The 12739-nt window shown below is 34.3% G+C and overlaps 1 protein-coding gene across 5 annotated transcripts; it reads right to left on the bottom strand.

Moving 5' to 3' along the window:
• Positions 1 to 5699: 5699 nt before the first annotated feature.
• Positions 5700 to 12492, bottom strand: LOC114320308 (uncharacterized). 5 transcript variants are annotated; one of them, XR_014342086.1, is made up of 3 exons: positions 10493 to 12492; positions 6909 to 7215; positions 5700 to 6534 (listed from the first exon to the last, which is right to left on the bottom strand). XR_014342086.1 is itself a non-coding variant. In XM_028267476.2 (2 exons), exon 1 carries the CDS (start codon positions 12419 to 12421, stop codon positions 10511 to 10513), a length of 1911 nt encoding a protein of 636 aa, XP_028123277.2. In that variant the 5' UTR covers positions 12422 to 12482; the 3' UTR covers positions 5700 to 7449; positions 10493 to 10510. The 5 variants fall into 5 exon arrangements, 2 of the variants coding, with proteins under 2 accessions (XP_028123277.2, XP_028123276.2); XR_003649781.2 differs by having other exon boundaries at positions 5700 to 6023; positions 6402 to 7215; positions 10493 to 12482; XR_014342085.1 differs by having other exon boundaries at positions 5700 to 7215; positions 8672 to 12482.
• Between the last annotated feature and the right edge of the window lie 247 nt (positions 12493 to 12739).

Raw genomic sequence — 12739 nt, 5'->3', positions numbered from 1 at the left:
AGTGACGTAGGGAGATCTTAGTAATGAAGATGGTGAAGCATCCCAACATCGTCGAGATCAAGATCTACTTCACCATGGATGCCACAACCTTTAACTTTATTTTCAGATATAATCAAATACATAATAGTTATAATCAATGCCACTATTTCACTCTCGATCTTATCACTTCCTACGAAGCCGCTTGTAAGTTCGATCCAAACTTTAAATCCTTCAATTCGACCCTTCAAGAGCGCACTAGCAAAGTCATTTCTACTATCGTCATCAATGTCGAGGTCAGATCACTCTCCGCCAACTCCCTTTGTGAAGTCAGTGATTGTTTGCTCAAGATTCATATATGAGGTCTTCAGATTTGAAGGTAGCGATGAAGGCGAGCACTGACAGAGAAGGAAGAAAGAGAAAAAGAAACAAGAGGAAGAAGTACAAGAGAGTAAGAGAAATAGCGTCACGATTGGCCAACGCCGGACGGCGCTTCGATGGTGATTAAGTCTTCCATTCGTTCTCCATTGGAGAGAGAGAGGGAGAAATAGAGAGAGATGGGTTTGTTTGTACAGCTAAAGAATGGTATCCTTAGAGCATCTCTAACGGTGTATCAAATTTTTCATCAAATTTGAATAAAAATTTGAGTAAAAGTTTCATTTGATATCAAGTGCTCTAATAGAGGTTTTTGAAGCTTCATCAGAATGCTAGTCGACCGAGTGGACGACCGAACAGATATCCAGCCAGTCAACCAGCCAGTGTAAATTTTTTACAAATTTTTACCTTGAGGTGGTCATCTGAGGGATCCATTGGGTGGATGACCAGGGAGACGACTGGGATCGATCGGTCACTGTAACTTTTTCACAAATTTTTGCCTTGAGGTGGTCATCCAAGGGGACATCTGGTGGTGAAAATTAAACGACTATGAATAATGATTTGATGAAAGGCACATTGGTCCTCAGTTTGATAAACGAAAAGTGAAATTTTGGATTCGATACCTATTTGATGAAACTGTTGGAACAGGAAAATGAGTGATTTTTTGCCAAATTCAAATTTGATAATAGATTTGAGTAACCATTGGAGATGGTCTTATGGACGTAAAAATGCCCCCATGGATTTAGGCTATGTTTGGCACAAGTTTTTTCTGGCTATTTTAGCCATAAAAGATAAAATATGCTAAAAAGTTAATAAGACAAAATATCATATCCTAACTATAATCATTTCATTTTTTCTCTCACAAAAGTCAAAAAAGCTAAAAAGCCCATCCCAAACAAGGCTTTTTAACCCCAAGCTAAAAAAGCTAAAAAATCAAAAAATCAAAAAGTTAACTCACATCCCAAACAAAGGGTTAATAGTTTCGCGTGTGGGTTTCTGGATAAAATAAATCTAAATTTGAATTTTTATGGGTTGAGCGTCCTAAAAAAAATGATATTTTAAACATTTTTTATATACTTATATTGAGTATAATATAATAATTAAAATATTATTTTCTCATCAATTTTAGTTAATAGAAATAGAGAAATGATTTAGAATGAAAATAAGTTTACATTGATAAAATAAAATAAAAAAACTCAAAATTTATTTTGTTATAGGGGTCAAATGCTAAAAAATTTTATAATTTTTTTTTCTAAATAATTTATCAATATTTATTATGACTATATTTTATCAAATTTATTATGGATTTTGTTAAAATTCCGACAAGGCTCAAGAAATTTTAAAATGTTGCACATGTTGTATGAAATAAAATAAAATAAAATATATGTAATATTTTAAAATTATTTTAACATGGGTTATCAACGTAGATGTTAGGGCATCTCCAATGAAATTGTCAAAGGAGCTGCCAAAGTTATAATTTGGCAAGAGTGACAAAAAAAGGTTCTCCAATGGCCTATTATTCTTCTTGCCAAAGATAGTAGATGCCATTTCTGTTCTCAAATTTGATAGGTTGAATAGAAGGTGCCAAACATGCCACATCATTAAATATCAATAGATTTTTGGCTTCAAATTCAGTTGAAAAAATAGAATTCATTCAGTAGAAAAACCTCCCAAATTTCAAAATTAAACCCAAATTTCATAATCAAACTCAAATTTGAAAGGAGTTGCCAAATTCACAAATTTCATAAATAGTAGAAAATATTTAAAATAAATAACACAAATTTTAGAATCAATTTAGAACAAATCAAACCCAAAAATTAGTCAAGAACAAATCAACCCAAATTTCACAAATTTATATAAATCTCATAAACAAATTTAAAAAATAAATACCTAGATCGACCTCTAGGGTTTCTTCTTCATCGACTTGTAAGGCTTGTTCCTAGACCAATCGAGCTCCATTGAAGTCCAAACAGCGGTGTTCATTCAAACACTGGAGTTCCATTGAGAGAGAGAGAGAGAGAGAGAGAGAGAGAGAGAGAGAGAGAGAGAGAAAATTGGTTTCAGAGATCGGAGATCGGCGTTGGTGGTGGTGATACAAATCACAGATAGAGTGACAGAGACAGAGACAGAGACAGAGAGAGAGAGAAGACTGGTTTTGGAGATCAAAGATCAATGATCGGTTTGAGGACACAGAGAGAAAGAGAGAAAATATACCATCTTAGCCGACTAGTTTGAGGACAGAGAGAGAGAGAGAGAGAGAGAGAGAGAAAGAGAAAGATGCTCTTGAGATCAAAGACGGAGACAGAGAGATGAGAAGACACTATCTCAGCTGACTAGGTTGAGGACAGAGAGAGATGCTCTTGAGATCCAAGACAGAGACAGAGACAAAGAGAGAAGACACCATCTCAGCACCGATCAGTTTGAGGATAGAGAAAGAGAAAGGCTTCTATTTTGAGTTGATATAGGATCGTTCTAGAGGGAAGATCTCAGCCGTTGAATTGTTATGCAATCAACGAATGAGATCTTGTTCAATAATCAATGACTGAGATGATTATTATTGTGCAATTTTGTTCATTAAAAAAATAAATAAATAAAACACAAGTGAAACAGGAAAAAAATGGTCAAATTTTATTAACGGTCAAATTTTTGAAAATTCTCAACGGCTATATTTAGAAAAAAAAGAAGAAGTCATATTTTATAATTCTATAAATATAAACCCTTTTGCTCAATTTCATTTCACAACAAACCTCCCAAATTACATTTTTATTTATAGTTTTTTTCCACATAATCACTATAGAAGGTTCATCAAAAATAAAGGGAGAATAATCATTCACCATTGGTGAAGATGTGGCACTTTATAAAGCTTGGTGTTACATTTTTGAATATCCAATTGTTGGCAATTCACAATCTTATGCTCACTTTTGAGAGAGAATTTATGAAAATTATTGCTCACTTCAGAATGATTAGTTAAGAACATAAGTGTCTATCCAATCTCAATGAGGTATAATGATAAATTTTTCCAACAAATTTCGTGGGTATTTAGCGCAAGTCGAAAATCTACACCCAAGTGGGATGCCTCAAGTTGATATAGTAAGATTTTATTTTCATTTATTATGTTAGTTTTTTGTTTATTTTATTTTGTCTCATGTAAAAATTAACTAATTAATTAATTTAATATTTTATTGATACAAATGCTTCAAGCAAACAAACATTTGCTTTTGAATATTGTTACCAAATCTTGCAAAATAATATTTGGTGGCAAGATGTAACTCCTACGAACGCAGTGAAGTCAAGGATACATGCACCGTTTTCTCCTAATTCAAGGATACATACACCGTTTTCTCCTAATTCAGCCCTCGAATCCCTTATGGATAACTGCATTTCTCTTAAAGACAACAACAATCCAAGTGTTGGTAATAATCCAATCAGTGAGAGTAGTGTCTCTGCAAGGGGTAAAAGGCCTATGGGTAGAAAATTTGAAAAAGAATTGGTTCGGAAAAGTGAAACTGTTCACACTGAAATCCACAAGTATAACAATTTGTTAGAGACATTTAACCAATACCTTACTGAGAAGGAAATGAAAAAGGTTGAAAGAGAAGAAAAAAAGATTCAAGCATTGCAGGAGATGAAAGAACTGAACATCAAAAAGGAAGAATGTTTGATAATGACTACAAATATTTTTCATTTAAACCCTCAAACGAAAGCATATTAAATGTGCAAAAATGAGATTTTCGTCAAGTGGTCCGCACATGTCAGCAACTCAAATTACTATTTTTCCCTGCATCCTAATGAATAATTACGGGAGAATATATTTTTTAATTTTGCAATGTCATTTATTTTTCAATGCAATTTTGTGTATTTTAATGCAGTTAATAATTTTATTTTTTTTGGTGAATAATAGATGGTTGTTGGTGGGTAGTTGATAATTGTTTATTTTTTTAATGTAGTTAATATATATATATATATATATATATTTAGTGGTATGTTTTTTGGTGGGGTGAATTATATTTAAATTTTTTTTTGAAAATTTTTCAATTCTTTTTTTTATCTATTTATTTATTTTATATTTGTCTAGTCGAGTATAATCTGAATGTATAATATTTTTTTACAAAGAGTTGAACAAACGTCACAAAAAAAAAAAAAAAAGATTTACTAAAAAACCTATATCTAAATAACACCTACAAATTTAAAGAGAAAGTTGGTTGAAATTTGTCAAAATAGTATGTGACCATTGAAGCGTCATTGTTATAATGTGGTAAAAAAACACTCTATTCATTGCCAAATTATAACAATGGCAATACTATTTTAGCGAACACCATTGGAGATGCTTTTTTTTTTTTTTTTTAGGTCTCCCACGGTATCCCCAGATTAAAGCCTCGAACTCGAGACATTTGCTTAAACGACCCAAGTCCCTTTCCACTTGAACCAACCCCCATTGGTATTGGAGATGCTTTTAAGGGCATCATAAAATGTATAATTTTATTATCAAATTTTATAATATCAATTATAATATGTGAAACTTTATAACAAATTGATGTAACAAAAAATGTGGTAACAAATTTTTACAACATTAACTACAAAATTTTAGATATTTTTATTATTCCAATTTATGCTAAAATTGCACATTTTATAATTAATATTATTAGACTTCATGATAGTACATTTTTGTGATAGTATATACCCTAAAGAAGTACACACCATAAAATTTCCCGTTAAAGAATACCCATGACAAAAATGAGTCCCATTAAGATTGTAAATGTGTGGTTAAATCTAGCGTGTGCTCTACAATAGACAAATTAGCAACTCATTGTCAGACCCCTCCAACCCACATAAATTGCTTTTTGGTTTTTTTCCTCATTCATCATAAATTGCTTCAAAATTCTAGCCAAATTGTAAAAAATAAAAAATAAAAAAAAGATGTAACATTTCTTTGGTTTGCCATCATTGAAAATACCAAATTTGAAAAAATAAACTAATTTGAGCAAATGAAACTTCAACTCAAAACCAATTTTTGATGAAAATCTACAAAGTAAACTTGGAACATTTGGAAGTCCCCAAAAAGATTTTCTTCTGTTTATTCCAAAGATATATGTCTTGCACAACCACGGTTCATTCACACAAACACCAAAATAAAAATAAAAAATGACAGACATGTCAACATTAAAGCAACTTTGAAGGCATGGAATAACATAGATAATGACATAACAACAATTCCATCACCAATTTTAAAAATCTAAACTGACAATAAATTCATAAAAAGAAAATTCTGATAAGCAATCTCTCATCAAAAATAAGAGAAACAAATCTCCAGGAATCATTTAAGAGATCATAATTTGCTGCAAACAGTATAGGAAAAAACATACTTGTAATGCTATATGCCTATAAACTGAGTGGATCAAATCTTCAGTGGGTACAGAGACTATAAGAATACCAAGTATATATTGTTTCTACCAAGAAAAATATAGTTACATTTAGAATCATTGCAAATGCAAAAGGTCTGAGTTACTCCCATGCACCCTCTGATTGATGGTCAATCAGTTTAGTATTAATGCTTGTTCTCCTATTTGTGTAGAAACCCGGGAACGTTTATTTACAAGATGGAGCTGTTGAAGGATGTTGCCGTAAAGCTTTTATCAACATCAACCTGCAAACACCAATTTCACCTCTCTTCCCTGCACAAAATAGATGTATGTTTTCCGGCAGTAGCTGCATCTATATTTATTATTTAATGATGTATCAAGTAAGCATTTGCATTGAACTTGGCAATCTTCTGGGGGAGAATGAAGGAGAAGACTAGCCTATTTGCAATTATAAATAAACATACAGGAGTTTAGTATGAAGTCCACTAGCTCTGAGTCAAAAGGGTGGCTAATAATGATCACACTTTCTTTCTTTTTTTTGATAAATGGCCAGCAACGTTACCTTTAAGCCAATCGTAACATTATTACATCACAAAACCTCTACTACGAAGGAAACTCTCACAATTAGACACATATTGACTAGACATTCAAATGAAATCTGAAGGGTTTTTATTCATCTCTAGAACATACCTAATGAAACACCAAACCCTGATGGTAAATTTGCAGCTAAATGTGCAAATTTTCTTCCTAGCATGACGGAATATTTCTACAGTTGATAAACCACCGATGCATCCCTTCAATTACAGCAGCAACACCACATGAACTAATAATCATCATAGTCACCAGCACAAGCAAACATACAAAGAATGTCAATAAATATCAAAAGAATGATATGGAAATACTACAATATATGAATTGTTTAGAAGAAAAGGAACGGTTGTAAATTCATCAGATTATATGAATTGAAATTTATTCTCTCTGTTCTTACCTGCAGAGAGAGAAATCAAATTACTAAATACATAGACTTGATTCTTATTATGCAGAGAGAGAAATCAAATTTCTAAATACAGATTTGAAAGTGTCAGAAACCTCAATGTGTAATTTACTCAAATAAAAATAAGAATAATTTGATGCTTGTTGTGCTGAAAAAGGCTGCTTCCCTTGGGATGTAATGATTAGGTATTAAGCTACACTTGCCTTGTATGAGGAAACAAACAGCAGAGATCAAGCTCCTGCAGTTGCAGGTACTTCACAAATTCCTTGATTCCATAAGGAATCCTTCCCAGTCCAAGGTGATACAGCCTTTAAAACTCCATCAAGGATTTGAATAATCTCCATAATCAGCACCCGGGTCCTTTAACAAAGTCCCCGCACCATTATCAGAATGAGGGTGCAAATTAAAACTAGATCGATGAGTCCAAACCTGATCCTTAAGGGCCCTTTGCTTTAGCTTTGTAGAGCATGCTGACACTCTATTTGATCAAGTCAATTACCAGTACATGACCTTCAATTGGAGCAAAAACATGAATGACCTTCTGATAGTCATCACAATCAACACAAGAATATATAGTGTGCTAATAAATACCAATAGAATAAGATAAAAATAATATTGTATTTGAAATAGCTTAGAAGAAAAGGAACAGTTGTCAATTCAACAGGAATTTTCTGTTGCCATTGAATTATGTCAGCACCGGCGTATGTGAGTGGGGTTGCTTAGCGCAGCAGCGGCGATATGAACCTTCAAAAGAGGGGAATCAAAACTTTTGACAGGGTGAAAGAATTATGAAGCATTATGCACAAGATACATAAATGGAAATTATAAATCAACAATAGGCATTCGAACAATGCAAGAATTGCCTCACCCACTACTGGGAAGAGTATCAACTTCTGAATGGTTTATTCATTGATCTTTTTATTTTTATTTTTTTTCTTCCATTTAACAATGAAAATCTTATCTATCATGTAAAGCCTCTCAAGCTTTGTATAGATCTCATAGAGCACAAAGACCAACCATTACCGTAATTTGTAACCAATTTACCATACCACAACAGTTATGCCTCTTCCAACACCACATTCAGAGATATTTAATCTTCTACACTACTAATACCATAAATTCTCCTTCAGAGAACTAGTTGATGACCATATACCTAAGAAAGAAATCTCCAAAAGTACCACTGGCTGTCATTTGTCCTAAATCCCTAAGAAATGACCACTTGTACATAATTCAGTGGAGACTGAAAAAGAATCTACTTGAATTTGTTACATGTGAATTAAAATCCTGCAGAGAGAGAGAGGTAACTAACGAATAGTCTACAAGAATCTACAACATGTGAAAATAATGTTGCAAAGTCATGTAGCAACAAGTCCAAAATAGTTGATGGAGATGCATAAGCCCATGCCAATCCATAACAAAAAAAAGAAAAAAGAAAAAAGAAAGGCGCTTCACTTAATAATATATAATTTAATATGTGTGTAGCACTATGAAGCACGGACACGGACATGGACACGGACACGGGACACGGCAATTTTAAAAAAATGGGGACACGGACAAGGCTGGGGACACGGCAAATTTTTTTTTATATAAATATTTTTATTTTAATACAAGTTAATTATTTTATTTAATTATTATATTTTTAAATAAATATGATTCTATTAATTTTTTATTTTATTTTATCTACTTTTTTTTTTGATTAATATATATATATATATATTATATAAAATATAAGATATAAGATATGTTTTTTTATTAATATTAAATAAATACATATATATATATATATATATTATACCTAATAGATACATTAATATTAAACCTAATAAATATATATATATATATATATTATATGAATCAGATTAGATTAGAGCAGAGAGAGCGATCGACGCGAGAGCGAGAGCGAGAGCGAGAGACGCGAGCGAGAGGGAAGGCGAGAGAGAGGGACGAGAGAGAGAGAGAGACTTACGGATGGAGGTCGACAGGCGAGTCAAGGTCGAGGTCATGGATGGAGGTCGACAGGCGAGAGAGAGAGAGAGAGACTCACGGTGGTCGACTGGATGGAGGTCGACAGGCGAGTCGACTGGATCGCAGACTAGGTTTGTCTCTTGACCTTTGCTCTTCTCCTTTACTCTTCTCTTTTGCTCTTTGTGTCCAGATTTGAACACGCGTGTTCCCGCCGTGTCTCCGCTGTGTCCCTGCAAAAAAAAACAATTAAATTAAAGGGACACGCCATCCGGCGTGTCCCCGTGTCAGACACCGCCACGGCATGAAATCTGGCGTGTCCATGTTTCATAGGTGTAGCATTACCTTCATAGCTTAAGAAATTTACTCTATATCATGCACATTCCATGACTATCTTTTGCCATGAACTTCTTTATCACTTCTCGGAGAGCAGGATCTTGTCCTATAGTTGAGAGTATATCTACGATCAAGGAAGAATTGGATGCATCAACCAAAATACCCCTTTGAACCATTTCCTCAATATGTATTAATGCCTCATAGCACTTGTGTTGTCCAATAAATCCTCGGATAATAGTGTTGAATTTGAAAACATACAGAAGCCTAGCCCTGAGACAAAGCTAATAAAGATCATATTTTTCTTTGACTAGACATTCAAATGATATCTGAAGGGTTTTCTTCTTCTTTTTTTTCCATCTTTTGAACATACTAGCAATGAAATCTGGTGTTCTACACCTACAACTAGTAACATAGTTCAAACTGAAAGCAATGCAAAAGGGGAATGCCAAAATGAACTAGGATTAAGGAGATCATAAGGTGTATATCGTTTATAATTCACCATACACCACAACTAGCCCACAAGTTGGCCTCCTACAGTTGAGCAGCCACTATCCACTTTGTTAGTACTTGTGCCTTGATAGTTCACTTCCACTTTAGCCACGTCGCAGTTCCATATCAGTATCTTTTAGACTCAACAGCCCCAATATCAAAAGGATACATACCAAAAAACTTTAAAAATCACCCCAAGGGTCATATGAGAACAACCGAATCTGCAGTTAGCTCAATAAATGCAAGCTATATATAACCAAATCTTATCATAGTGCCATATAGCACTACTAGAACCCCTTAGTTGCAAACCAATCTTTCCTTCCAAAGAGTACTTAATAGGTAACATCAAAATATGGGCTAATTAACCAAGCAAGCTAAAAACCTAGTCAAACATTTTAAAAATACACTTGCAAAAGGGGCTCACTAAGTTATCTTAATCCATCTTAATCCGCATTCCATTAAAAAACAGTGACGTATGAAAAGAATGAAAGATAAAACTATGAAAATGGTGACTAGCAAAAATGTATCCATGTTATAGAACTAAAGTAATTTAGGTTACATGGTTCTCAAGCTGGGTTTTCTGATTTGCACATTGCAAAAAGAATTCAAAAGCTGGTAGAAGCCAGACTTTATGTAACTTTGAGTCATTTATTGAAACAAGACAATGGCTCTGTCTTCTATTTCATGCAAAGAGCAACTAATATAGCACTGTAGGAATTACACAAGAAACAATTCCATGACCAATCTTCTTTCCATAGAGATCAGTCTCAACCCATTTAATTTTTACCAATAATTTCATCCTAGTGTAAGAGAAGAGGTGTAATAAAACATAACCAATGTCGTTAATATTGTACCGCTTAGTGTACTGCATTTGTCACCAGTGTAGTACATACCGGTACAGGCAAGACGCAACATCCATGCACATATTTAAAAGAGTTTCACCAAATGACAAAAATTTATGAGCATAAAAGGCTACACGTTTAGTATAATGTAGATTTACCTTCACAGCTTAAGCACTTTATTCAATCTCTTGCATTCCATGACTATCTTTGGGCATAAACTTCTTTATCACTTCCTGGAGAGCAGGATCTTGTCCTTTAGTTGAGATTATATTTATGACAAAGGAAGAATTGGATGCATCTGCTGAAAAACCACTTTGAACCATTTCCTCAACCAGTATTAATGCCTCATAGCACTTGTGTTGTCCAATAAATCCTCGAATAATAGTGTTGTAAGTTACATCATTTGGCAAACAACCATTCGGTACCATTTTAACAAACAACTCTTTGGCTTCATGCAGTAGGCCTTCTTCACAAAGACCTTGTATCATCGTATTGTATGTCTTAACATTAGGTTGTAATCCCTTGGAAGAAAGGTTATTGAAAAAGGCCCTTGCAGTATCAAGCTTTTTATCCTTGCAGAATGCATCAATAAGAATATTGTACTTAACAATATCAAGATGTAAACTGTTGCTTTCCATCATGTGGAATAATGACAATGCTTTAGAAATATGCCTGTTTTTGCATAGCCCATCCAACACGATACCATAAGTTTGAGAATCTGGATTTATGCCTGCAACTTGCATATCATTAAAAAGTTTTTGAGCAGCTCCACATCTACCTGTTTGAAACAAACCCTGTAACAAAGCACTGAAAGTTCCATTGTCGGGTTTTAACCCCCTTTGAGGCAATTCTCGAAAGAGATGCATGGCCTCATCTATTTTCATTTTCTTGCAATATCCATTGATTAGAATGTTATAGCTAAAAACATTGGGGTGAAGGCCCCTAGCCACCATGGTATTGAACACTCCAATTGCTTCATCCATTTGGCCTTGCAAACAATATCCATCCATTAAAGCACTGTATGTGACTACATTAGGATCTACATTTCTTTGTATCATGACTTCAAGTACCCCCTCTGCCTCTTTCATCTTCCCTTCCTTGGTACACGCATCCAGCAACACACTATACATATGAACATCCGGAGCAATACCACTATCCAACATTTCTCTAAACATTCCGGTAGCCTCCTTCCACCGGCCAAAATTACATAGGCCATGAATCAAAGAAGTATAAGTGACAACATTTGGGAAAATACCCTTTTCATCCATTGTAGAAAAGAGTTTGAGAGCATCATCCAGCATTCTATCCTTGCAAAGACTGTCAATGATCGTGCTATACACTACGGTGTTAGGTTTACAACTTCCCTCTTCCATTATCCTAAGCAAAGTAACAGCCCTGATAGTGTTCCCCGTTCTGCAGAGCCCATTGACAATGGTTCCATACATAACCACGTCGGGTTCAATTTCTCTAGTTCTCATTAATTTCTTAAATAACTCCACAGCTAGAGGAGTTTTATCTTGCAAAATAAGTCCATTAATCAGAGTTGTGAAGGTAGTTACATCAGGTGTATAACCGCGTTTGAAGAGGGTACCCAGAAGAGACAACCCAAAATCGACTCGACCAAGGTGGCAGTAACAGTTAATAGCAATGCTGAAGGTGCAGATATTGACCTGAATGCCTTGGAACTGTTGCAACTTGTTATGAATAAGAGAAAGAGCAGTGGCGTAATGACCCATTTTCAAAATAGAGCCTAAAGCTTTGTTGAATTGAGAAATTGGGGGCAAAGGTCGCATTCGGAGCATGCGATTGAAGGAGATTAAAGCAGAATGAAGATGATTGGGACCCAAATTGCATGGTTGTTTGGGTAAGGCTTCAGGTTTAGGTTCGCGTCCTTGAGGAGGAGAAGTAGGGTTTTTGGTGGTGTTAGAGAGAGAACGAAACAGAACAAATAAGAAACAAGAGGGTTGATTAACCTTAAAAAATTTCGATTTCGATTTGGAAGTACCTTCTAAAAGCCAATTATTGCAGTAAGCTATTCTTGGTCCAATAATGGAAGAGATAGAAATTCTTCCTCTTCTGCTTGACATATTCTTCAAGCTCACTCTGTGTGTGTGCGAGGAGAGAGAGAGAGCAGTAGATACTGAACTGTGGGCCAATTTCCCTCATTGTTGCATTTTGAATATTGAAAAATGTTTGAGGGTCACAATTTGACTTAAAATTGTTAAAATGATATTGTTTTAGGTGTAAAACACGTCAAAATAATGTCGTTTTGATAATTTTGAGCCATTGTAACCACAAAAATTATAATCCTCTAACATTATTGTTGAATATTTTAGTCTGAGTCTAGGGCGCGTTTTCTACTTTATTCCCAATAAAGGCTGAACTCGTTTTCATTAAAACAACAT

This window comes from Camellia sinensis, chromosome 10 (genome assembly GCF_055761805.1).
Source record: "Camellia sinensis isolate YWXY chromosome 10, ASM5576180v1, whole genome shotgun sequence".
Classification (NCBI taxonomy): Eukaryota; Viridiplantae; Streptophyta; class Magnoliopsida; order Ericales; family Theaceae; genus Camellia; species Camellia sinensis.
Note: the sequence above shows the minus strand (reverse complement) of the source record. Positions and strands in the feature narration are given on the sequence as shown.

Bases quoted from the DNA above. Each gene is read 5' to 3' on its own strand.
- LOC114320308 (XM_028267476.2), bottom strand. From the start codon at position 12,421: ATGTCAAGCAGAAGAGGAAGAATTTCTATCTCTTCCATTATTGGACCA.